The 26,931-nt window shown below is 38.2% G+C and overlaps 2 protein-coding genes across 5 annotated transcripts in view; one reads left to right on the top strand and one right to left on the bottom strand.

The window, feature by feature from the left end:
• Positions 1–331: 331 nt before the first annotated feature.
• On the bottom strand, positions 332–3,594 carry znhit2 (zinc finger, HIT-type containing 2). 2 transcript variants are annotated; one of them, XM_067515465.1, is made up of 2 exons: positions 3,439–3,529; positions 332–3,196 (listed from the first exon to the last, which is right to left on the bottom strand). In XM_067515465.1, the coding sequence occupies exon 2, from the start codon at positions 3,184–3,186 to the stop codon at positions 1,441–1,443; it is 1,746 nt and encodes a 581-aa protein (XP_067371566.1). In that variant the 5' UTR covers positions 3,187–3,196; positions 3,439–3,529; the 3' UTR covers positions 332–1,440. The 2 variants fall into 2 exon arrangements, with proteins under 2 accessions (XP_067371566.1, XP_067371559.1); XM_067515458.1 differs by having other exon boundaries at positions 338–3,242; positions 3,439–3,594.
• A 14,766-nt stretch (positions 3,595–18,360) lies between these two features.
• Positions 18,361–26,931, top strand: part of ppm1ba (protein phosphatase, Mg2+/Mn2+ dependent, 1Ba) — an 18,919-nt gene continuing 10,348 nt past the window's right edge. For 2 of the 3 annotated variants that reach the window (XM_067515439.1, XM_067515449.1), the window contains exons 1-2: positions 18,361–18,763; positions 25,969–26,877. In XM_067515439.1, the coding sequence (XP_067371540.1) occupies positions 25,996–26,877 (882 nt within the window). In that variant the 5' untranslated portion in view covers positions 18,361–18,763; positions 25,969–25,995. The remainder of the gene's footprint in view (positions 18,764–25,968; positions 26,878–26,931) is intronic. The other variant, XM_067515432.1, reaches the window with a different exon arrangement.

The following is a 26,931-nucleotide window of genomic DNA, read 5'->3' as shown; positions in this document are numbered from 1 at the left end:
AATTATCACCTGACAGTTTCAACCTAAAAACTGATAAACATAGTAAAAGAATTCGTGGAAGAGCTTGGATTGCATTAGATTGTACAGGTGTACCTTATAAAGTGGCCAGTGACTATATTTTTTAGGTGCACAAGGTGTAGTTTAATTGAGAATTTAGTGGAGAACTTGTTTATTCCACTGTAAACCAAAGGTAAATAAACTTTTACTACATTAATTTGACTGCTTTGACTTATATCTCTCCTTTATTAAAAATACAATTAACAAATTTCTTGTGTATTAGTTTATCACCAATTATTGATTACACTATTGATTTTGTTTTTTTTGTCATTTCACCTTATACCCCGAGTTCAGGGTCCCCACAGCGGATCATTGTCCGCATGTTGATTTGGCAGTTTTTACACCCCAATTTCTACCGGGCTTGTACCCAGCTCAGCTGGGGATGGGAATGGGCTGGTAGGGGTTCAGTGTTTTGCCCAGAGACACTTTGACCACTGTGTAGTATAATACTTTGAGTAAAGTCACATACAGTGCCATATATTCATATACAGTTCATATACAATAAGCAATAAAAAGTATTCACATCACTTGTAAGTTCCTATGCTTTGTTTTATTACATTGGAACATGGTAAATTTAATAAGGCTTTAAGACAAAAATGTATAAAAACATGTTACGCCCTGTTTATGCTTTACATTTGTCATTTTTATCACATGTATTTTTTTTAATTAATACAAACAAAACTTCGGGCAGCATATTAGGTTGCAAACAACAATTGTCAGTCAATACAACTTAAAAGTTATTTAATAACTGTTATAAAAGTCTGAATGTCCTGGAGGTCATGTGAACATATTCAAGCTTGGTTTTGTTTGCTCTACAGTCAAAATGCTAGGGGTCCAGTTCCAGTTGGGGGTTCAGTGACACTGAACAGTTGGGGATTCAGTGTCACTGAACCCCCAACTGTTCAACAGCCCATTCCCAACCCCAGCTGTGCAGTGCCGGTTCAAGGGTTGCATCAGGGAAGGCATCTGACGTAAAAACTGTGCCAAATCATGCGGACAATGATCTGCTGTGGCGACCCTGAACAAAACGGGATAACCCGAAAGGACCAAAAAAAAAATAATAATAACATAATAGGAAAGGAAAATGTTACCTAAAAACTGTCTATTTTGCCTAGAGATTTGTGTCAACTATTTAATTGATGAACTAATCATTTTAGCTGTAAATCAGTAGTTTCATCATGAAGGCTTTGGGAAATAAAGGATCTCACATGTATAGCTGGGGTCTGTATCACTAATCTTATCCTGAACATACTGTTGAAAACCATAGAAAACTGAGACCAGAAATTACCTTTAAGCGTTCGAAATTCAAAATTAGATCATTTAGGTTTTCATTTTTTATTAAATTGTTACATTTTACAAACATCAATATAGTCAACAAAGTCTTTAATTCAACTCCTCAATCAACTTACTATTTTTCTTCTTTTTTCCTTTCTTTAACTTCTCTTCAACTACAGCCTTTGCCTTCTTTATACTTTTTCTTGAACTCTCCTTTCTACTGTGTTCATTCCACAACTCCATAGATAGTCTATGTATCTGGTGTGTATTGTCCAACACCCAGGCTTGAAAGAATTCACACTTTTTGTTTGCCAGGAAGTACTTTTGTCTCCTTGACCCTTCCTCTCCTTCTTTCGACAGAGCTGCTCTAGCCTGGGAAAGTACTGCGCGAAGCTGACTCAGTGCTGCCAGGCAGTATCCTATGGCATCCTTTCTGTCTCTCCCAGTCATGATGTGAGCTACAGCTTCCACCGCCCGAAGTGGGGCCAGAGGATCCTCTTTGTCGAGATATCCTCCAGTCAAAATTTGAGTTTCTGCACATTCTAGGGCTTCTTGGACACAGTTGAACACCCTGGTTGAGTTTAGTGCTTCAGACAGGGCAAGGATCGTGTCACAAAACTCAAACATCAGTGCATCAGTGTCCCCATTCAACAGAGACAGGGTGAAGGTGTAGCCAAAAAGTGCATTTACCAAACTATAACATATCAGGGGAGATGGATTTGCACATAAGGAGCTTAACTTTTGAATTTTTGCAGAAATTGGAGGCACATGGGAATCTGCAGATTTTGAATTGTCACTCTTGCTTGTTTGCTTTGGGTTTCTTACTTTATTTTTTCTCAGTTTTGTAGAAGTTTTTGCCTGCTTCTGAACCAACTCTTGTGATGTCTTGACTATATTGTCAAATTCCTGTTCATTCACAGTTGTCAGACTTTCTGTCTTCAATTTGCTCACCTCCTCAGCTTGCACCTCCACCAGTGCTCTCCCAACATCCTCATGTTTCTCCCACCATGGCTTCCAAAAGGGAACCAACTGGCTAATAGCTCCACCTTTCATCAGACTGATAAATGTCTCTTTTTCTTTACTGTTGAGAAGCTCCCACAGCTCCTCTTCTGAAAGTTTGTCAATATCTAGCTCTGAGATGCGATCAGCCAAGTCCAGCTCCTCCTCTAAATTCTCTGTGTCATCATCTATGTCTCCAGGAAGCAGCTTTCCTTCTCCAATCTCTTGAAGTTTTCTCAAAATATCCTCAATCTCTGATGCACTCCCTTCTCCAGACTGTTGGAGTTCTGCTAGCCTAGACAAGAGCTCTACAACCTGCACTCTCTCTCTCGTCTCTTCCTCCCCTGTGTTCGTGTCATCTGACACAATGCCTGCATCTTTAAACAAACTTTCCATACCCCCTTCTGTCCTTTCAGCATTTTGTCTGAGTCTCACAAGAATTTCCTGCATCTTCTCTTTCCCCTCAGTTTCTGTTTTACCCATATTTTTCAGCTCTTGTAGAACAGACTCTTTGTAAAACTCCTCAGAGCAAACAGAGTGATCAGGGCTCTGGTAGCAAGCCAAGCCACAGTAATGCAGATTACATCGAGGACAGGTGTAACAAGAGGGTTTACTGTTACACAACATGCAAACTGCATTCCTCCTGGCGTTGCACCCATCTTCTGCAGCCTCCTCCTCCTCCTGTGTCTTCGCTGGCGTTAGAAACTCCTCTTGTCCAGCTTCTCTGGACGGAAGCAGAATCCCATCTCGGGTCACTGTGTTGGGCTCCGTCTCAGTCCACTCCTGCTTTAGACCGATGTCTTTCAGAAGGGTGCTCACAGACGGAGGAATACTCCGTCGAATTAATGGATTCATTACCACTGAACTGGGAAAACAAAGAAGTGCTACGTTGAAGAGATGCAACCTACAAACTGAAAAAAAGAAATATGTTAAAATCGCTACTGTGACGAAGTAAACTTAGCTTAGCTAAGCTCACGTTTATATAATCTATGGCTAAGCTATAAAGAGTGGTATCAAAGCATCTGCAAATGGATTTGAAAGTACTTTCGCCAAATTCAGTGTTAATATATCAAGCTTTCTTGCGTGTAAATATCATAGAGGACTTACTTCAGTGAATTAGCGAAAATAACAAGGGTACACGTTTGTTGACCCAGCACGTCGCCTGATGATGACGTACCCTGGAAGCTGCCGTTTTCCTGTAAAACAAGGCGCTGTGTCTTTTCAGCGTACAGTACATAAAATCAGTATGTGAAATTTCACATACGTGCTTTAAATACTCCACTACAAGTAGAAGTACCACTCCAGATTCTTTGCACAAATGGTAGAACCAAGTATATATTCTAATCTTTACTTTAAGTACAGTAGGCTACAAAAATACTAGGAAAACAATCTATTTTAAACAATATATATATTAGATTTGATGCTGTTAATAACATAAAAGTGAACATTTTAAACACAACTATTAAAAAATAAAGGAGGAAGATTTATCTGTGGTGTGGAACAACAGCTGGTATTGGTAGAGCTATAAACAATTATTTAACAGCGTCACATCATTGCATCCAATTGTTTCTCAGAATAGCAAAAACATTGAGGACCATAATATATTTTCTGTATAAAAAATACTGAATTGGCTAAAGGCAGTGACACACCCATTAAATGAAATGAATGAAATATCTGTTAACAGTCATTATTAGGAAGGGAACCTTTGATTTCCTCTTTTTTTTTTTTTTTTTTTTTTTGTGTTTGTAGATAGATTTGAATATATAAAGATTTATCCCCAATAAATAGACTGATAAATGAAAAATACCAAATGTGTTGTTCAATCCCAAAAATATCATAAGTCTACATTTCCATGTGTAAAATCTGATCAAATCTTAGTCCAGTCAACTGAAGTTTTCCAAAGCTTTCCCTGGCAAATAATGACAAACTGTTGTTATGATAAAGAGTTGTGCTATTTAAGAGCCCCAATATATCTGGCAAATAGTCAGATTTGAATTTGTCACAATAAGCATGATGACTAGCTGTCCCTCCAAAGCAGTCTGTGTGTGTATTATGCATGTCGGTCTGTTTTGTGTCTTCCTGACTGACCTGTGTGTCTGCGTCTCCCATGGGGCTGTTTGCTGTGAGGTGATTGTCTCCTGCAGGGGGTCAAGCATGGTAAAGGTCATGCAGGTGGGGAGTTGTCAGATGGCCGTCCACCCCTTACTGGGCCAAGGGGCTCGCGTGCTGCCTGTCTCAGCCCTTGGGGAAAGGAGTAAAAGGAGGGGGGATCTGAGGTCGACATGTGGCATGCTGTCTTAGCCCCACCCCTGGCTGCCATGCCAGCCATCCTGGGTCGTCTGCTGCCTCTTCGTGTCTCCTTTATTCTTTCCTGGCATGTCCTGTGACACGTTTGTATGCCCAACACTGAATCCACAAGCTTAGCGACTGTTGAACTGGTGATATGTAGTAATGAATCTCATCCATGTTAGGAAAGCTTGCCAAAGCATTTTGCCCTCTTTGCATGGGTCCAGGCACAGGTTTGGCATTTGGCAAAGTAACACGGACACACACACAGACACACACATCCTGCTGTCTGCCACCAGCTGATAGGTGACAGGGAACAGGCTCTGCCTTTTGGGCATGTCCAGGCCTGGCATGTCTGTAGTTGTCTACTGTGGAGCATTTGTGTGTATATGTATGTGTGTTTGTGTGTGTTTGTGTGCATGAGAAGAGAGTAAATGTTGATGTAGACTGTTCTGTCACCTGTCAGCTCAGAAGAATGGCATTATAGGGCACCCAAAAGGGATGAAGACAGAGAGAGAGAGAGTTTGCGTATGTGTGTGTGTATGTTTGTGTGTATACGTGTGCAGCAATGTTCTGTCTGCCTGTTTCCGTCTAATGTTCAGTTTTAATGTGGGCAGCCAGAAGCAAAAGTGATTTTGCAAATATAAAAAAATGAATGTTTTTTGACATTTAAATACAAATAATGTATCAAGATACTGTGTAGAGAAAATGTCTAAAATACAAATTTATTGCCAATAGATGAAAGAGAGGTTACACCCTGGGTTTATGACTGTGATTATGATAAAAAGATGTAAGGATATATTAACGTGGATTTCAATAAATATTATTGGATATTTTTCACAATTTCCTGAGATTTTACAGATTCTATCTATATTCCAGATAGAGGTCCAGGGTCCAGGGTTTTCTGGACCACATGTAACAATTGAAACCTTTAAAATATTAAAAACTTCAAATTAGTTCAATTCTCAAACTTGATTCCACTCAATAAAAAAATATACAAATGTGAAGCTAACATGCTACTACTGAAGTGTGCTATTCACTGTGGTTGAAAAAACTGTTACGTGTGTGAGTGTGTCAGCAAATATGTGATGGTGGACGTGTAGTGCAGCAAACTCTCAAATGAAATCTGACATAGCAACAACATTGTCTTTCCTCCCCACACCCAGCCTCCTATGCTTCTTTCATCTTTCCTTCATATACCGCATCTTTTTTCATGAATGAACACAGGAATCAACTCCCGCAGCATGAAAGCATCAATGCCCTCTGTCAATAATTCATCTGCAGGATATAATATTTATCTATTAACCCCCCTTCCTTCTCTCTGTCACTCAATTCATATAAACAAATCCCAGTTTACTGTGTTTCTCGTGGATCGTCTTTGACCAGTGGACTTTCCCTCTGTGTGCGCACTGGGTGCAGTGCAGCGTGTGATGTGTTAAAACACAGGTAGATGGAACGGTAGCCTCTCAGTGACCTAAAGCATCTGTTGACAGCAGCGACAGCAGAAACAAGCAGGAAGAAAGAAACCTCATGGCACTCTAGAAGTCAACTTTCTCTCTATCCCTCAGTCCCTCTGTAGGTAATAAGGGGTCCAATATTTCAGAGTAGCCTACACCAGTAATTTCTATCTACACCAGCAATTCTTTCAATTGGTATTTCTTCTCGCTTTTACTTCTGTGTCTTTCTCACTATACCAACCATAGTGTTTGTCAAACAAAATGTAGAGATGATGAGATGATCCAGAAATTTGTAATATGCAGATTAGATCAAACCACTAACTTTGATCTTTCTCTGTCAATTCAAATCAAGATTTCAAATCTGCAGGATTTGTGTGCACTCTCTTCTGACTTGTGATGTTTTGGACTATTTTATTGTAAAACCCTAATGTGCCTGTCTCTTGACATAAAACATTTGCCATATTTTTTTTGTGTTGCCTTATGTTGTTTGTCTGTAACTCATTGTTATTTCAAACAATCTATTGTTTGATTAGTGTAATTTTTTTTTATGAGGCTTTCCTTCCTAAATAAAAAATACACATTTTATAAAAAAAATTCTAATTACTATTGTGCTATGTTTTCCACAATAACAACAGTAGTTGGTAAAAAAGACCTATAAAATAACATGTATTGATAGTGCAGGCTAACCCCAAATACAGGGCAATAAGAAGAAACTGACAGAATTTTGGTTTTGCACTGTGTGCCACAAAGAATGTGAGGTATTATTATTCTTTGAGATGAGCTTAAAGTTTGCAGATTTTTCAAAATAACTTATCCAGTGGAGAGACAGATGATGAAAACATGTGGAATGATGACATTTAAAATCTTTAAGAAGTGGCTTTGCAATACAAACGTATTTAAACACACAGAAGTTTATCTTAAAGATGGTGTGGGGTTGAATTTAAGGATAATTTGTATGAAGCAATAAGTTAGGTTTAATGTACAGTTTAAACAGAGTGATACAGAATGCAGTATAAATATGTATAACAAGTTGTGCTTTTCTATCTTATTTTTATGGCAAGTCTGACATGATTCTTTCTTCTCATGCCTTATAAAGAAACCTAATCGAGACTTTTATGATTTTCCCTCTATATTCCCCACTGCCCCTCCTTCTCCGTCACACCACTTCCACAGGAACAAACCTGAGACTGACTGTGTATCAGTGTATCACCCACCTCCATCTGTCTAACCCCCAGCCCCACCTACGTCCATCCCCACGAGACGGAGTAACGGATCAAGAAAAGGGGAGGAATGGAAGAAAGAGTGAAAGAGCAAAAGAGAGGAGTGTTTTTGAGTCCCAAAGGATTGGGCTCTGTCTGTCTAAATCAGGAAGTGAGAATGTGACGGCAGGAGAGACAGACAAGAGACATCCCATGTATGGGTGTGTGTGTTTGTGTATGAACCTTGTTGAACTGAGGTGTCATATATGTGAAGATCACAACTTCATGCTACTGGCAACCAGGGATGACGCTCTAAATCACTGAAATGCCAGAGACAACTGTGCTGTGATATGTTGTGTGAGTGTGTCTGAGTGCCTTTGGGACTTTTGATGGAGATTAATACCACTTTTAGAGTCTGAAAGTGAAAATGTTATCAAGCATGTCAGTTTGGAAATAAGACCCTCATTTAGATCCTGATGTGCAGGGGCCCACAGTCAGCTGAACTCAACTTACCCCTTCATTGATACCTTTTGTCACATGTTTTGTAACTGTGTTATTTGATACCAATAATTATATAATCATATTGTTTTCATGCATATGTAGTCATACTTTTGAAGGTATTAAGCTTCAGCTATGAATACTTTAGATGTAGTTTTAGATTCGTAGCTTTATTTCATCATTTAATCCACGACTTTAAATTTTAATCATTTAATATGGTTTTTAGCTTCATTTTAACCATTTACCATTGCTTTTACCTTTATTTTGACTATATATTTTGGACTTTTCAACTTTTGGTCCATAAATTTGGCTTTATTTCAACCATTTATCTATAACCTTTAGCCTTCATTGTAGCCGTGTGCCATGGCTTTTAGCTTTATTTTGACCATTTTGATTTAACTTTATTTTAACAATTTATTCATGAATGTTACTTTTATTGTTGCATTATGTCCTTGAATTACTTTATTTATTCACAACTTTTGGATTTATTTCCACTATTTATTTGACTTTTAACATAATTTTGGCTGTTGTGTATATTTAAACTAATTCCCATTTATTATGTAATTTTAGCCACGAGATTTACGTATCTTAATTAATTCATTACATTTAACAAATAAGCTCAACCATTAATTTGTCACCTTTATTTAATTATTTTATTACAGTGTATCATGCATTATTTTTAACTAACTTAAACAGCCTTTCTAGTTTGCTAGTTTCACACACACTCAACTGTTTGACTCTGCTTTGTATCATGCACAGTGTCCATAGCATTTGCACACAAAAAAAACAATTTTTTTATTTCCTATACACTCTTTCCCAGTTTATGGATGAATTGTTAGATAGATACAGGGCTATCTCTCTGTTTCCCCTCGCACATAATACAAATGTAGGCCAACTCACTGTCTGCTTCACTTCCCTCTCAGTGAGGTCAAATCAACATACTGTCTGTTGTCTCCTCTGGTTTATCAACCTCCATCTACCTCTTGTTACTCCAGCTATCTTTAACTCTCTCTTTCATGAAGTGTGAGTCATGAAGAACTCAACAAAATAACTGCTCCTATGTTCAGGCAGCAAAGGCAGACACACTCACACAGTGTCGTTGATACAGTCACGTCGTTAAATCCGTATTACTAGGAAAAACCTTTCATGCTCCAGCACCTACACACTTTCACCGCCTGCTGTCTGCAGAGTCTGATGTGTGTTCTAACTCAATTATTCTCAGTGTGTATCCATGATCTATCTTGACAGCTTGTGCTTGGAACACACACAGTACATGGCATAATGCATATGAAAACTTCTCAGTCATGGGCTGTATTCTATTTGTTGCACACTGCAGGACAATGAGCATATGTGATGTCTATGTGTTGATCTTGGAAAGCTCATCCATTGTCTTTTGTCAACATTTGCTGATATTATGGCAACAAAATATACTCCACTATAATCCACTATCAGACAGGAAGTTTTTTGACCTATTAGAACAAGAGGAGGATACTTAGTATGATCTAAGCCAATGACTCTTTTATCTACATAATTCTAAACCTCTATATAACATCTGTATAATTTATTACAAGATATAAGCTACAGATCACCTGATTGAAATCTGATTTTATTGAAATCCACTGTCACTATGCAACAGCAGTTGCACCAAAGATGATATACCTTTATGTATGATTATTATTTAATACCAATTTTTTTCCAGGCAGAAATAGGAACTTATGTAAAATATATACATACACACAAAAAATACAATTTCCACACATCCTTCTTAATTCATGATGAAATAGACACGTTTTGCAACCTACTGATATGTTTGTAACTATTGTTAATGTTTTTTGCCAAATGTTGCTGCATAGGGTGTTGTAACAACCAACAGTGACAGACAATAAAAGCAGGTGGTATATCAGTTAAGAGTAATGAAAAGAGAAATAACTGAACACACACCACACACTGAATAAACAGAATAATGCATGATGCACACTGCTCTATTTTGTGGACTTACCCTGCAAAGTAAGGCCACACAACAGAGGAACTCCTTCAAATATTTAGAATGGACACGGGCACTTGGCATTTTAGGCACACACATAAAGTAATCATACACTCTTACTTTGTTAGCATTAACTGGAAAAGGTTGTGTATTAGTGCGTTTGACAGCGCACCGACCCTGGCTGCGACATTGACATTAGTGGACCAGGACACATCACCTCTGCTTTGGGAAAAGGCCACCGGTGAGCCTGCCTTCAAACACAGCACGGGAGTCTGTGCGTGTGTGTGTGTGTGTGTGTGTGTGTGTGTGTGTGTGTGTGTGTGTGTGTGTGTGTGTGTGTGTGTGTGTGTGCGTGCGTGCGCATGTTAGACACATGTTTACATTTATAGACTTTGGTCAAGTAAAAGTACACAGGCATTTACGGTATTAAACACCTATTAATACCTGAACAGATGAACTTAGAGTCATTCAATTTATATGTGTGTTTTTAAAAGCCCATATACTAGATATATATTGTCATATAGTGTCTCACATTCATAGTATCTCGAATTAAAAAAGAATTGTTGTCTGCTTTCAGGTATGTTGTATTTTTAAAAAAGCTGTTCTGGGAAGACTTTTTAGTGTTATTTCTGCTGGCAGGTAGGAATTTTACTATACTTTCCTGGAGTGCTGATTTATTTTTCACAGAACATTTTTATCTCTCTTTGCAGTTTTCAACACAAATCTGAACACAAAAGATACACCTTTGATGCTATCATGCTCTAATCTCCTCTTTCATCTATTTCTTTCACAGCTTGTCAGCACACAAAGCCCAGGCTTGTATTTTTTCCCTCTTCAGAGTGATGATTTTCACCTAATGTGAGGTCAGTGTTGACTTCACTTTTTTTAAGTGTCCAGAAATCTAATCCAGTCAAGTTTAAATTGAACTGAGTGACAGAACTGAATGAATGGAGGAGGGCAGTGGGACAGAAACAAACATGCACGTAGATGCATAACTCACTGCGGAAGTCAACACGCCTGTCATCAGATGAAATGCACGTCCTCTCAACCGTGACATGGAGGAAGAAGTGTAGGTCAACAAAATGATACAAAGAAGACTAATAAGCAGGAGAATTTGAAATCTGCCTGAATCCAAACCTCATTGTTTTTCTCTCATCTTTTTATATTTCATTGTCGCTGTAACATGTTTCAATGTATGTCCACAGCTCTTTTTTGAGTAATGTGGTGTGGAATGTCAGGCATGCCTAGTCGCATTAGAGAGCAGTGAGGAGCCCACTGCCTTTTGCTCCAATGAAGGCGCCTCAACAATGGAAACTGAACTACCAATCTTCAGCTCCCCCAACACCTCAAAGTCCTTGGTATTTCAGTCAGTAACTATGTTTCCCAGTGGGAACAGTTTGGAATGCGAGTACCTGCAAAGAAAAAGTGTAGGCAAAACTACAAAGAACAGTCCACTCCCTACTTAAACTTATATTTTTCTTAATTTAGAGTTTGAATCTTTTCTTTTTGTATCATTCTTTCATTTCTTTATCACCAAACCTCTTTGAACATTTTTCTCTTTTCTTGCCTCTCCCAGCTTCACTTAGATCTACTTCTGACCTTTGACATCCAACCATCCAACCACCAGCCCTTTGGCGCCTTGCTATCCTTGGGCCAGTTGGCTGCAGGTGGGTGTGGCAGGTCTGTCACAGGGTGGCAAAGCTGTCATTCACTGTGCACGTGCATGTATTTGTTTTAATGTTTGTGTGTGTGTGTGTGTGTGTGTGTGTGTGTGTGTGTGTGTGTGTGTGTTTGTGTGTGTGTGTGTGTGTGTGTGTGTGGTGAGAAGGGTGTGAAAGCAGCTGTCACGCTGTCTCAGGATCATATGCTGGCTGTCAGACATGTTGTAAAGTAACTGACATACAACCCCCCCAGACACACACATACACACACAAACACAGCAGGAAGTCCTGTGAGAACAGTAGAGAAAGCATCATTTATTGAATATGGTGAGGATTTTGACTTTTGAATTTATGTTGCATTTCGAATCCAACTCCAAGTCAAAAAACCAACTAATATGTCGTCAGTTAGCAGTCACTAATATGTTAAATATATTATAAAACTAATATGTTTTTCAGTTCAGTTCAAGTTAGCCTGATTAAAAACATTACTTAAAGAGAGGTCTGTAGGATACACACAAGCTTACATTCAAAAATGTAATTAATTTAATTATCTACATTTTAACCGGTTATCACCACCTACCACATGAGAAACTGATGAAGTTCAGGTCAAAGCCAATCAAACCCAAAATTCACAGACCCAGACAATATGCAACATAAGATTTCAAATGCCAAGCAAACGGGTACACCTGCTTTCATAATCATTTAATCTACATTTAATGGAAGCCTATGGTGAAGCACCAAATACTTTTCATTACGTTTTCATGAGAGACAGCTTGATGTTCAGATTGTTAAACAATCATCCAATGAATTTGATGTGCTGAAGTGTGTGATGTGTGTGAATTTTTAAGCACTGCCTGCTCCAGGATGATGACCCTGCCCTGTTTCATGAGGAGCTCCCTCAAGGATCAGTAAAGTGTTGTATTCATTTTATTCATTATTTCCTATTTACAACAATACCAGCTCAGTTGAGTTTTTGTGTGTTGTCATTTGGGACTGAAAATTGCAAATAACCTTAGACCGTGATCACTGCATAAAACCTCAATTATCACTGTTCATCTTCTCTCCCACCTGCTAGTGGTGTTTTGTTTTCTTTTATTCTACACTTTTCTTCACAATACTACAGCATATGTAGGAACGTGCACCATTGATCCAGCTCCTCTCTGCTCTTCGCTTCTTTTCATTAGAAAATACTTTCTTCTCTGCAGTATGTGTTTGTATCTGATGTCCAGTGAGACAGTGGGGGCAGGCTGGCCTCAGTTGGCCACAGCGCACAGCTGTTGTTTCAGTTTATTGCAAGCGAGAGGTGGTTGAAGAGGAGGTGGAGAGGAATGAATAAGTGAAGAGGCTGCAGACTAGATTCATGATAAATGTAGAAAGGCTAACAGACCACACTGCTGTTGAGCAGCATGTGTATGTGTGTGTCATGGAGAATGTGTATGAGTCTACCTGCTCAGATGAGCCCTACAGTGGACCTGCTGCCCATCCCGCTGAGCTTCCAATTAGCACACACCACTAGAGCAGGACACACACACAAACACACAAAGATGACCCTCGAGACAGGCCTCAAACCTGCCTGTCAGCTGCTGTTAGATCACACTGCACTGGGCCAACACCACAACACACAGACACACACAGGCACACAGACACACACACAGACACACACACACACACTTGAATGTAGATTAAGAAGTTAAGTTACTTAAAGAGTGTATAAAGTCAAGTTAAACTAAATTATAGTTGGGAAAAGATTAAAGTATTAAATAAAATCTAATAATTATTGCAAGCACATAAAATATAATTCATGTATATATATAGATGTGTATGACAAAACAGTACACAGAACAGCTTTTTTTTTTACTTTTTATACATAGTACAGCACATAGAACAGCTGAAAAAAAAATCATCTGGAATTCTCTTATCAAATAGATCTGGGAGACATCTAAGAGTCCATGTGAGACACACATACACACACACACACACACACACACACACACACTAAAATTTGTAAAATCGTAGTGTGTGTGAAGTGACAGGCCCTAATAAAGACTGTGAGTGACAACTTTTCAAAAAAAAAGGAAGATTAGATACCAGTTGATTATTATTAAGAGACTCTGGATTAACATGTGGTTTCTTAAGTAAAGGTTTGACCACCTCTGTTTTACAGTAAAAGTTGTATGCTTGTACACATCTGATTTTTGCCTATTTCTTTCTTTTTTATCCTGAACCATCTCAGGAGTGTCTTTAAATAAAGCCAAAAAAAACCTTGGTGTGTTCCCTCGGGTGCGACTGGCATGACAGTGCAGGCTCAGGGTCAAGCAGTAATGCAGACAGAGAAAAAGCTGGGCCAGATCATCTAGATGAGGATGAAGTAAATGCAGAAACAGAGGTGGTGGCCTCCTCTCTGTCTACTCAGGGGGAAGATCGTCCTTGCTTTGTTTAATGATTCTTCCAGCTGAACTCTGCTCCCAATATCAGTCCAAGTGAGATCACTAAGAGAAATAAAGATTGCATGTATACCCAGAGTTTCCTGGGTCACCTTGGCATACAGCTCACACAGTAAATCAATCGGTTTACTGCCATTTCAATAGACATTGAGGTTATTCTTGTCACAAGGTGCTGTGCACTTGCTAAGATGCAGTCAGACTCTGACTTTCAAGTTTACTTGACATTTTTCTGCAGTAGATGCGTATTTGTCATGACTGTGGCTCATGGCTAAATAAATGGATTCACTGATTCGCTACGGAAGGAGAATATTCAGGATTTGAATGAGCCATTTTGTGTATAAAACGCAAAAGTATAGAACATGTAATATAAAACACAAATTTAAAGATGTGGATTGATGTCATAGCTCGATACCTTACGAAAAATATTTTCAGTAACATAATAATATGCAGATGCCTAGTCAACAACAGGCTCTTTCTACTACATTCACAATTTTCTATAAAGAAATTTGAAGTACCTGAATGCATAAGTGAACATAGCAAGGATTAAAGTTTGAGTTTCTGTATGTGCATACATGTGCCAATGTGGAAACAACACATTTAAATACATACATCTGGCATCAGAATGCTTAAACCAGGTCTCAAGGTCTTTTTCTCCACCTAGTTCTCTCTGTACCTTTCACTTTATCATTCTTTTCCCATATGCTTGGCTTTAATACCCTTCACTTCCACTAGATGGAGGTGTGATACTACTTATGATCCGCAATTGCCATTCAGGTATGATCCAGCACAGTGGGTGCCCTCAAGCCAGGCCTTTAATTGACCAACTCAGGGCCAGCTTTCTATGGTACGGCATTTTAACACCACTGTAGTTACACTTACACCTTTACTGCACTGCATGGGATTGTATATCCTCATAGGTCTTTAGGCCACTGCTGTGTGATGTTTACAGAAACACAAGTTCTTGGTTCAGTTCTAGACTGACAGATAAATCTGAGAGGGGAAGTGAATAACTGCTGAATGTTTCTTCATTGCCTGCTGTTGAAGTCCCCTTTGGTTTATCATTGCTACCAGCTGGTAAGTGGCCAACACATGCAAAATGCTGTTGCATGGCATACAGCAGAGTAAATTCCTCAAATATAGCTCTATATTAAAGGTAACAGTGAATAAACAAACAAAAGTAAAATACATTAAATAATATCTCAATTGAAAGGTATAAATATTTGATGTACAGTATACAAATCCTGAGAATATTATGCTGTTAGAGTCCGGTACTCTTTGCCAACTCTTACCATGACATCTTTTTTTCAAAGAAGAGTAGTTGTCACTTGCTGTTTACAATCAACATAAGACACATGCTTCTCTGACACTCATGTTTGTCAGAAAGTGTTGGGCATGCATGTGATTGGTCTACTATATTTACATGGAATGTGTGTATGTGTGTAAATTTGTACATTGAGCACAAGTATGTTTATAGTCATAATCCGCATTGGGCAGCTGCACTTGTTCGAATTCAACCCCAAGGCACTTTTAGGCTGTCTTGCTGATTAGACATCAGAGACAGTGAAAAAAGGAGAGAGAGAAATGGGAGAGAGTGATGAAGAGAGTGATAGACAAAGGGAAAGATTTGTAGACAAATCAGGAGAAAGAGGTCCTCTCACATTTAGTAAACAGTTGGTTAATGACTCTAATCCCATTAGGCAGGGGGAGCAGCTTGCCCCCTCATATAACATGCATTAATATGTATGTCTAAGTGTGTAGTTATGGTGTATTTTCTTTCTCTCTCTCTCTCTCACACACACACACATACATACACACACACACACACAAACAAGCACTTACGCTCTATACATTATACCCAGGAAATGAAATTGATTTGCCCTCATAAACATTTGCTAAAGCCCTAATGTAACACTGTGAGCTGTTAAGGAGGCTTGGGCAGCAGACTTATGAAAATGACATGTAAATCAAATGAGCATGGTACTTTCAGGCGTGATTTTCCAACAATTATTGTTTTGACCTGGCTCCTCAGTTGACAAAAGAAACCTGCTCCCTCTGAGGAGCAGGAAATCAGCTTTTCAAGTGCTCTTGTATTTGAAGAGTGGAGGGCAAGGCAAGGCATGATTGCTGCACTCCGCAGAGGGGACCAGACATATAGTGATTTCATACAAGCAGAGAAAAGGAGTAAAAGCAAAGCTAGCTGTTTGTTTGGCATTCACTTATAATATAATATTAGGCAGTACTTAACTAATTTATGCTGATTTGAATAAATGAGGTCAAAGGAAACTCTCTCTTATCACACAATAATAAAAGCAAACTATGTTATAGCATGCATTTCACCTCATTTATATAATATCTAGGGAGCAAAATTGTGTGTGAAGCACAGGGGTTATTAATCCACTAGAAAAATAACTTATCCTACTGAGCATTTAAATATGTGGAAGAGTGTCAGTAGATTCACATAACGATTATCTACTGTACACATTAAAACTTAACAAACAATAAAGGATAACTTTTGCAATTTTCTAAATAATTAATATTGTCCACAACGTACTGATGGGTGACATATTTTATTGCAAAACGTGTGTGGTCAACATATTTTTAACAAACATTGCCACACATGTCAAATCAATCTACATTTCTTTATACTGTGGTCACTCAACATGTGTGCATGTAAGATCTCTGGCAGAGCTATGGCGAATTTCGAACAGTTTGGACAATACTTATGTTTACCACGTATTTTGTAATGAAGAAATATGTCATCCCTTGGAGTGGTATGTCTGGCTGATGTGCTTTGAATAGTTTTTGTCCAACAATGGAGGTCTATGACACAAACAAGCAAGCTTCTCCAGCCTGCAGACTGACAAGCAACCAATGATGAACAGGAAGCATTTAGAGTTTGTTTGTGTCTGCATGTGATTTTAGACAATACAATTAATTAAAAAACTGAATCAGTTATCCTTTAAAAATTATATGGTTGTAAAGGCAACACAGTGGTACAGTGTTTAGCATTGCCACCTAACAGCTACAAGGTGCCTCTAAGGTGAATGTGTGTGAATGGTTGTCTGTCTGCGTAAGTCTCTGAAAAACGTTAATTGTCATATTTTGGCGATATTGGCACTAAGTGCGGTAAGTGGTATTGTATATAGTACAGTGCACTTTCACACAAAGCAAGCTTTTTTAATACACATTCTTTACTTTTATTGCTCTAAAATGTAATCCAACTACCAGGAATGTTTGGAGCTGGTTTATTATATTCTCTCTATCACCTAAATTATTGATGGTATACTGTAAGTGTTCAAACCGTTTATAAACACACAGACAGACACACGGGCACCATCAGGATGGCATTATGCTCAGCATACCATATACAAGGAGGGACATTGAAGTGAGTAGTATGATTTTATTTAGGAATGCATATAAAATATACCTCCACATGAAATCTAAACAGTAATCACACTAACATATCATATAAAACATGACATAGCTTCTCTGTATTAATAACTCATCTCAACTGAAGGGTTAATTGACTTAATTCATAATTTATTAACATTTGTTGGTGGTCACCTAACTTTTGCTCACAGCTTACTATATGTTTTTATATTTTACAGTTGATAAACACGGTACAATTTTTTAATGACCTAACATTTAGAACTGTAAATGTGATGGCTTGGCAGGGATATTCATTTATTGTCATTCCACAATATGCACAGACTTACAGTGACTTGAAATATCTACTAGATTAAAACTAATCATTACGGTATTGTGGCAGTAGGCTAAAAAAGTTCTTAAGTATACTTCACTCCACCACTTCTCGTGCGAGGAACAGATATAGTATAAATAGTAGTAAATCAATAGTATAAATACATGCACATATTGTATACATAATTGTAGATGTGTGTAGCAAAAGCATTCCTCCACTGCATTTCGGTGGGCTCTAGGCTGCCTTCCAGTTGGACACGCCATTAACAATGCTCCATGACACGAGGACCCTGCAACTGGCAAAAACTAAATGAGATGCAGTTTTATATGCTTTTTCTGCTGTCTCATTTTTTTTCTACAATCTACTTATTATAAGCTGAAGTACTACTTTTTTACTCAACTTGAAGGACTAAATAAACGCCCTAAAATGTATGTAGAAAGGAAAAAATAAAAGATTTTGTAATTGGTAATTAAGAATAATAAGGGTGTGAAATTGTAACTCACTCCACACTTCCGAGCCCTTGGCCTCTCTGCGCTGTGAGAGAGAGAGAGAGAGAGAGAGAGAGAGAGAGAGAGAGAGAAAGAGAGAGAGAGAGAGAGAGAGAGAGAGAGAGAGAGAGAGGGGGGGGAGAGAGAGAGAGGAGAGAGAGAGAGGAGAGAGAGAGAGAGAGAGAGAGAGAGAAGAGAGAGAGAGAGAGAGAGAGAGAGAGAGAGGTTATTGGCTTGCTTTTCAGCCAATCATATCTCAGCTTAGAATGGGAGTTTGTTCAATCACAAAAAAGAGCGGAAGGCTTGCCCCGCCCCCAAGCTGGATGTTGAAAAGGAACGTCATTTGCCTCGTACATTAGCTTTAGCCAGATTTAGCTAGGCGGTCAAATCATAGATATAACTATCGAACCGAAACAACTGTTTCGACTGACACCCCAGAGCGGTTAATAATTTCTCGCACCTTCGGTTTACAGTGCCAACCATGTATATAAAAGCCTTACTCCGATGCAGAGACATGCTGAAGGGAGAACTGATCGTGTGAAATGCTGGCTATCACCATCAAAGCTAGCGTTAGCTGACGAGCAGGGGCCGAGAAACGAAAGTGGTTAACATTAACGAGAGCTAAGCCTATCACAACAAGCCTGTGTACGTTAACATACTTGGCACTGACACCACAACGAGAAGGACTGATAAGAGATACAACGTAACCTACAGAGTAAGTATAGTCTGGTATTTAAGGCGTGCAAGGTTTCTGGCGAACATTGGCTGGTTACCTGCTAACGTGTAGACAGCACTTTGACAACTGTGAACTTGGCCAGCGTTAGTGGTTAACGTTAGCTAGCAACATTTTCAGTTACTAATACCATAGATGGCTGGTTACGTTAAATAACGATCACAACAACACATTAATACCCTACTTGTGTGTTTCTTGGTAGCGCTGGCGGCGACACTACACGTTATGATTATTGTTAGTATATAGCTATCTACCCGGGCGCCAAGTTATTAACAAGCCCAAGGGTCCCATTTTGTTAAACGATTACGTTAGTTACTACCTCCTATTTTCTGGCCAATATACAAATGGTTAGCCTTATTAGCATCAGTCTGCTAGTTTCTAATGTACACTGTCTGTGAATTTGTTTAACCTGAACATTTACTACCGGATTTAACGTTTGCACCCTAACACTGCAACAGAAAATGTTTACGTTATTAATGGCACAGTTGCATAAAATAATGTGTTTGTTTGGTAATAATGGCCTATTGACAAATAACGCATTAAAAGTTATTGATTTACGTTATCACGTGAAAACGGGCTATAAGTGCGACTAGTGGAGATGTTTTTACATTGTTTTTTCTGTTTACAATACAGTTTTCCTAAAATAAGCAACATTTTTATGCCAACCTGTATACCTATAATCTACTGTGAATGCTGGAACATTTACAGTAATGATATCATGATCTCTATTATTATTACTATTATTATTATAACGTCTGTCTTGCGTGCGTTTTTTGGCGCCCTACTACTTCGGCATACAAACTTCAAAACGTTCAGCTTATAAAGGACATTATTGTTTGTATATGGCTTTTTAAATATATTTGATATGTTTTAGGACTTTTATACAAAATTTTGCTTTGATGACATCACTGATGACATCGATGCGTCACATAATTGTCTTTGAGGTTTCTGCCTTTGAAGTTTTCTTAAAACTAATTGGCTTTGAAGTTTGACTAACCAGTATATAAGGAAGCGTTTTGTTTCAGCTATGGGAAATGTCTATTCTAATTATTATCAGCAAATTTCAGCAAAAAAAGTTCAGCTTTCTTAAGCTTTGCTTGGAAAATCCTTTCAGTGCTGAAGCACTCACACTAACATTTTCTATTTGGAAATGCTTTTTTTAGTGTAATTATGAAATCATATTATTGCCAGTGCACATAGCAAATTATGGATGTACCATTTTTTTAATTGTATTAGCATTCTATGTCAGTGAAACACCAGTACAGGAATTAACTTGTTTTATCACCTTGTTTTGTTAGTTTTATTGGATTGTCAGTGAGTGCTTGGCTATGTGTTTGGCTGTCTGTTTGTGTGAGAGTGTGTTCCAGAAATGGCAGCATCATCAGTGGCATGTTTGTGTTGGCACCTTGATGTGAAATCCTGCACTAGCCATGCTGTTTTTGCCAATGACTACTGTAAGTCTATGGACTGGTGCAAAGACATCTATCTATTCACATTTGTGTTTTGTCCAAATGGATAAAATGCTTAAAATACCTGAATGGTTTTTCAAGATCCAAAAGGGGTAAGGTTGTTGCAGATTTATTTTTGATTATACTGTTTTTTGATACCAGAACTTGAAATCTGGGATATGTATAAATAGGTGATATATATTTCTGTAGAACTATACATCACCTTTCCATTGTTATATTTGGCGTATGCCAACATTCACTTGCCAAAATGTTACTTTACTTTATGTATACAAGGACGTTTGTGATTTAGGTAAGCACCCATTGTCACTGTGCCAACCTTAGTGATTTAAGTTGTAAATTGGAATCTTGATGTTTTAAAACAGTAAATTGTTCCTGGGTTCAAACAAGCTTAATCATGTTGATACATTTGAATTTCTGCCTTAATATGAAAACACACGTTAGTGTTAGTCCGAGTATATCTTGCACAAATAGAGATTGCTTTAAACAATTTTGTACATTATACATTTTATAAATCTCTCCTTTCCTTTTCACTAAATCTCAATGTACTCACAAAAACTTATGTTCTTCTTGTTGCAGACATCACATGAGTCCAGTATAATTTGTGACACATTTTTTTTCTCTTCAACTTTAATCTGATAGACCCAAGTCTGGTCAGGTAACAACTCTAGCTTCTCCTATGCCACTATACAGTAAAGATGACTATAGCTGTCTGTAGCAAGAGCATTTGTTCCAGGAAATTGACTTGACTACTCATGTGACTTCAATGATGAGTCGACAGGGGGGATCTGTAATAGCTTCCACCTGTTGTTCCACCTCTTGCGTTTGTTAAAACGTCAGAACCTCACTGTCAGTTAAAATTGATTCTATTTTAGCTATAGTTTGACTGAACTGCCTGTTTTTTTTTTTCTCTTTCAAATGTTGATGTGGCTAATGGACACTTAATAAGTAAAAAGTCCTAAATTTCAATATAAGCATATTAGTAGAAATGTATAATTTTTAAAATGTTTTCCATACTGAGTATTTATTTTTAGTTACATATGTAAAGTTATAAAAACATGGACTGCTGGACAGCTTACTGTATATGCATATACATGCATATTAGCACAGACGAAAGTTCTTTGTAGGGGATGGAATAGTGTGTGGGGTCACCAAAATAATATTCAGACACTACTACTACATTATACTGACCATTGATTCTTTCATTAGGCTACTTCTGAAGTTGCGTTATGTGATATTTTGACTTGCGTTATGTGATATTTTGAGTTCGTAATATGGAATACATTAATTCTCAACAGACAAGAAGCAACACTAGCCATTAGGACAGATTATGCTTTCGAAACCACAATGGTTTTTTTTTAATATACGGTACAAGTTGTCTTTAATCCCAGTCCACTGTACTCACTGCTGAACTCTGATATTACACAGTTAATAAACTGTACCCAACTTTACCTTAAGGATAAACCAGAAGGCCACTTATGACTCTTCTTGTATTTAATTTATCCTTTGGCAACCAAATGCAAATCTCTGTATTGATTACTATGAATTTGGCTTAGAACAACCTCTATCTATAGTGCTCTGACCTTTACACAACATGTTAAATTTCCCATTAGCCATTTCACCAGATCTGTCGAGTCATTCAGTTCCAATCCTATAATGTTACAGTTCACTACATAGCAGTAATTATACTGTACAAAAGCAGGACATAAAATCTTTACTTTTTATATTTTATAATAGAAATCAACAAAAATAAATACATTGTAAACTGTTATTTATTTACTAACTAGACAAGCGTGTAGGTTTTTTTTTTTTTTTTAATAAACCTAGTCTGTTAACGATGACAACACTGTGGTAGGTGTTTAACCTTTGTCAGCTGTGTGTTGCTACTTTGCATCAAAGTGCACCACAGTGAAGTGTGTTTTGTCAGTAATAATGCGTTCAGAGTTTTGGAAAAAGCTTCAATAAGATCTGAAATCTGTGTCTGACTAGATGAGTATTGTTTAAGGTTTTCCAAATGTCAATATCAACGGCTTTCGGCTTGGGCTGGGTGGGGTCACACCTGGTGGGCTGGGATTCGAACAAGCTGCCTCTGCATCCCAGCCCTGCATTGAACAGTATAATGTTCATTTCTGTCACTTGCCATTTTTCACCCGACACTGTACAAATGAATGGTGAAATGTGCATGTAAGCTTTTATCATCGCAAACAAGAATTCAAGTCACCAAAGATGAGTCAGGCCAGAGTGTAGTAGTTCCCTTCCGTGTGTAGTCTGGTGTTTGTGTTTGGCAGGCTAATCTAGCCCTGCATGCATCCCATCTGCAGCTGACTAATACATTTGGTAACTTGGTAAAAATACCCTGTCTAAAGTCTGAGACTTGAGTGTGTTTTACGCCTTTTAGCTGCCATGGTATTTCATATAAATTGTGAGAGAAACAACAGCGAGTAAACCAGATTGAGGTAACTTTTGTCACTTTGAAATGCACGTGCAGTCCAAATGGCCACATAGATATACACAAACAGACAGTGACATGGCTAGGCACTCCTCTTGCCACATGCTTCAACAAACCAGTATGTTATTTCAGTTGCTATGGCAACCACTCAACTGCCATTCCAAGTTGTGTAACCATGGAGACCTCAGATTGGACGATATCACTCCAGTTATCAGCGCTTACATCGCTCTTAAATTATGTGGATGTAATTTTAAAGATCTATATTATATGGCTAAATGATGTAGGCAAATTATCAAATTGCGAATTAATAGTCAACATCCTCTTTTCTTTATTATTCTCTATGATGTTTGTATGCTCTCTACCACTCTGGTTATTGCAGTCTGGCTATTGTATGTTTGGTTTGTTGTTGACTTTATTGCGTGTTTTATGCTAAAACCAAGGGATAAGCTAGCATTTTTTCCCTTCGTCATGCTTCAAGTAAGGTCTGTGCTTAATGCAGTGTCATTTTAATCTTTAGTTTTATGACTTAAAATATTTTTAAGCTTCTACGTGTCCTGGTAACGTTGGCTTAATAAGAGATTCTCAAGAACAATAAGGATAGAAACAGGAAAATCCTTTTGGACGGTAAAAACGTTGCATGATTTGCATGACAGATTTGTATATAGCACATCATCAACTTGTCCATTTGTTTGCTTTAAATCCTTCTGACAATTCGGGACAAGCAGCTTGCTACCCAGTAGAGTGTTTTTAGTAAAACCTTTCTTATTAAAATTACAGCTTGAATTGCACCTTTTGCTGTTCTTTTAAATTGCTATATACATTTGCACAAGATGTAATGTTCAGCCCTCATGCATATTGTAGCTGTGTTTCATTGATGCCTTATAATGGGCCTTAAAATAGCAGTGCCCTTGCATTGGTACAGTGTTTATGTGGTTGCTGCACAGGTGAAAGAGTAAGTGATTTGCTTTGAGGATTGTGCACATGGCTTTGATATCTGCCCAATAATAAGTTGAATGTTGTTGGCAAATGCATTTGTTGTCAAGGTAATATTTCAAGTGGTTTGGACTAGTAATGGTTCCTTGTCCTTTGATATGTAATCAGTGGCCAAATGTGAATGTGCGTTTAAAAAATGTGATAAATCTGTTAAATCTATTGAAAAACTAGATGTCATTTAACCGCTCTTCTAAAAGTAAGCAACAAAAATGCCAAAACTTGTATGATTCTGTATCATCGACTGACTTTTTAGTACATAAACAGACTGTAAAGCAGTCATGATAATAATTTAACATGTAAAACATTTGAAGTGATAATCAGATTGTTGCTATATATCCAGGAAAACATGTTTTGAGTGTTTGTGTCACTAGTGTTCAATTCTTGCTGACCTGTTGTTTATATTTTGACTGACATTGACACTTGAGTTGGCACCCTGTTGTTTTATACTTTTCCCAAAGTATTTGTATTGATATGCTCAACAGCCTGAAGCCATTTTCTGTTCTATTTTGTGCCTTTATTGTGGTAGCATCGTTTTAGCTGTGTTAAAATAAAAAACAATGATTAAGCTCAGAGGGTTTTTTTTTTTTTTTTTTTTGTATTTTGTAGTTTGTCACTTACCAACATTCACCCTCATTCACAATGGTGTCATAAGCTTGGTATGTTTTAATAACACACACAAACACGTGAGCCAATAAAGTGTCAACTATAAACACAGATGAAGGTGAGAGCTTATAACATTGAAAGCTAAAATTAAAATAAGTATTCTGTAGGTATAGTCGTCCTTTTCTCAGGTCCTAGTCATGTCAAGTCATACATTTTTGGAATCTTACACCTTTTCTATACCAACTGCATAGTGAAACCAGAACTTCAGCAGCACAAAAGGAAAAACCTTAAACCAAACTGAATCCATTAACCCACAGCACCACATAACTAATTGCCATAGACTGGATACAGAGCCTCTCTCCTATCAAGCTGCCTGATCTTACTGTTCATTTACCTAATGCAGGTACAGTTATGGACAAATAACACATCCGCTCAACTACTTTGTGGAGTTTGTTTATGCTCATTGTTGCCTTTCCTGGCTGGCCAAAGAAGCTTTTAAGCTTGCTCCCCCACCTCTTCAAGCATAAACTAAAGTGGCCATGCTATTTCTGGATACAATGAGCAATGATCTCTGTTTAGTTGAATTATTCTTTTAGGTCTATTAAGTAAGCAGTAAAAGAAGCAAACACATACATAATTGCTTCCGCAGTCAAAGTCTCCAACAAATTCTAAATCTGGGGGACATTTATGGTGGTCACATTTTCACACTCAGTCATTTGAAGTCTTATAATTTTATTGATTTATTTTTTGGCTGAGAAGACAAAATCAGTATATTTGAGTAGAAGCCTAATTCACAAAACAATTCATGCATCTAAACTTTGACCTGAGTTGTTTGTTTATCTGACTCATAAAGCTGGTGCACTTTTGAGATCTTATTTTAGTTCGATTTATTGCCATCTGTGTCTGAGCATTGAATTCAACCACAGCAATTAATGTACATATGCATATGCTATGAGCATATTGCAGGGCACTCCTATTTGTTTCAAAGTCTGTCGGTTATAATTTTGTTTGTTCTGCTTTTGTGCTGCTTATTTTTAATATGATCGTTGTGCGCAAATATTTATACATTTTAACTTTACTTTCCAACATCCTCACTATCTGTAAAGGTCAATATCTTTCTGCTACACGTTGCAATTTATTGGTTGTTTTGGTTGATTTGGTGTCAAAATACCGACTCTTTCAGGTGAAAATATTGATTGTTAAATTAGGAAGTTAGGTTTGCCAAGAAGCCATACAGTGACCAGCATGCACAACACCAGGCCCCAGCCTCTGATATATTTTATTAAATAATACTTTTAAGAGTAGTTATGGATTTATCTGTGTTAATATGTCCCCTGAAGGAGGGGCCAAATGAAACATAGTGTAATGGAAAAGACAAAACACTTATTTTTAATTCAAATAGTATTACTAATTGTATCCAACTGTGAAAGTAGTTTAGTAGTATATAGTGTTTGCTGCAAATTTCTACTCTGTAGAGACAAATCTTAGGATCTGGTAGTATGAAATGTATAGTTGGCACGAGCCAGCTGTCATAAAATCTAATAAATCTGAGTGTGGAAAGTTTACAAATGAAGTTCAGTATTGTTTGTCATAATTCCGGCACTGTGGCAACACTAAGTGAGCTGTTTAATTAAAGTTCCTTGTATTGTGTGTGTTTTCATTTTTCTCTCCCCCAGGTAGCAGTGAGACTCTAGAGCAGAGCCATGGGTGCTTTCCTGGACAAGCCCAAGACTGACAAGCACAATTCACATGGTGAGGCCAATGGCCTGCGCTATGGTGTGAGCTCAATGCAGGGTTGGCGGGTGGAGATGGAGGATGCTCACACAGCTGTGTTGGGACTTCCTGCTCCTGGAATGACTAACTGGTCTTTTTTTGCTGTGTATGATGGTCATGCTGGGTCTAGGGTGGCTAACTATTGCTCCAAGCATCTTCTGGAACACATAATAAGTGCTAGCTTAGGGTCTGGAGGGACACAGGGCTCCCAGGCTGCTTCAGACACCTCCAGCGCTGACCCTCCAGCACCTCCCTCTGTGGAGGCAGTGAAAGCTGGGATTCGAACAGGGTTCCTGAAGATTGATGAGCACATGCGCAGCTTCTCTGACCTTCGAAATGGCATGGACCGCAGCGGCTCCACAGCAGTGGGCATCCTCCTGTCACCAGATCATTTTTTCTTCATTAACTGTGGAGATTCTCGAGCTGTTCTATGTCGCAATTCACACGTCTGTTTCTCCACACTTGACCACAAGCCTTGCAACCCTCGTGAGAGAGAGCGCATCCAGAATGCTGGTGGTTCAGTGATGATTCAGAGGGTTAATGGGTCACTGGCTGTATCAAGGGCATTAGGGGATTATGATTATAAGTGTGTAGATGGGAAGGGGCCGACAGAGCAACTAGTTAGTCCTGAGCCAGAAGTGTTTGAGATGGTTCGGGCCCCAGAACAGGACCAATTTGTTATTCTTGCTTGTGATGGCATCTGGGATGTTATGTCCAATGAGGAGCTTTGTGACTTTGTGAAATCTAGACTTGAGGTCACTAATGACCTGGAAAGAGTCTGCAGTGAAGTGGTGGACACCTGCCTGCACAAGGTGTGTACAGTTTTTTGTTTGTTTGTTTGTTTGTTTGGGTGGACTACCTATGTG

Source organism: Channa argus, chromosome 1 (assembly GCF_033026475.1).
Source record: "Channa argus isolate prfri chromosome 1, Channa argus male v1.0, whole genome shotgun sequence".
Lineage (NCBI taxonomy): Eukaryota > Metazoa > Chordata > Actinopteri > Anabantiformes > Channidae > Channa > Channa argus.
This window is presented reverse-complemented; position numbering and strand designations above follow the sequence as displayed.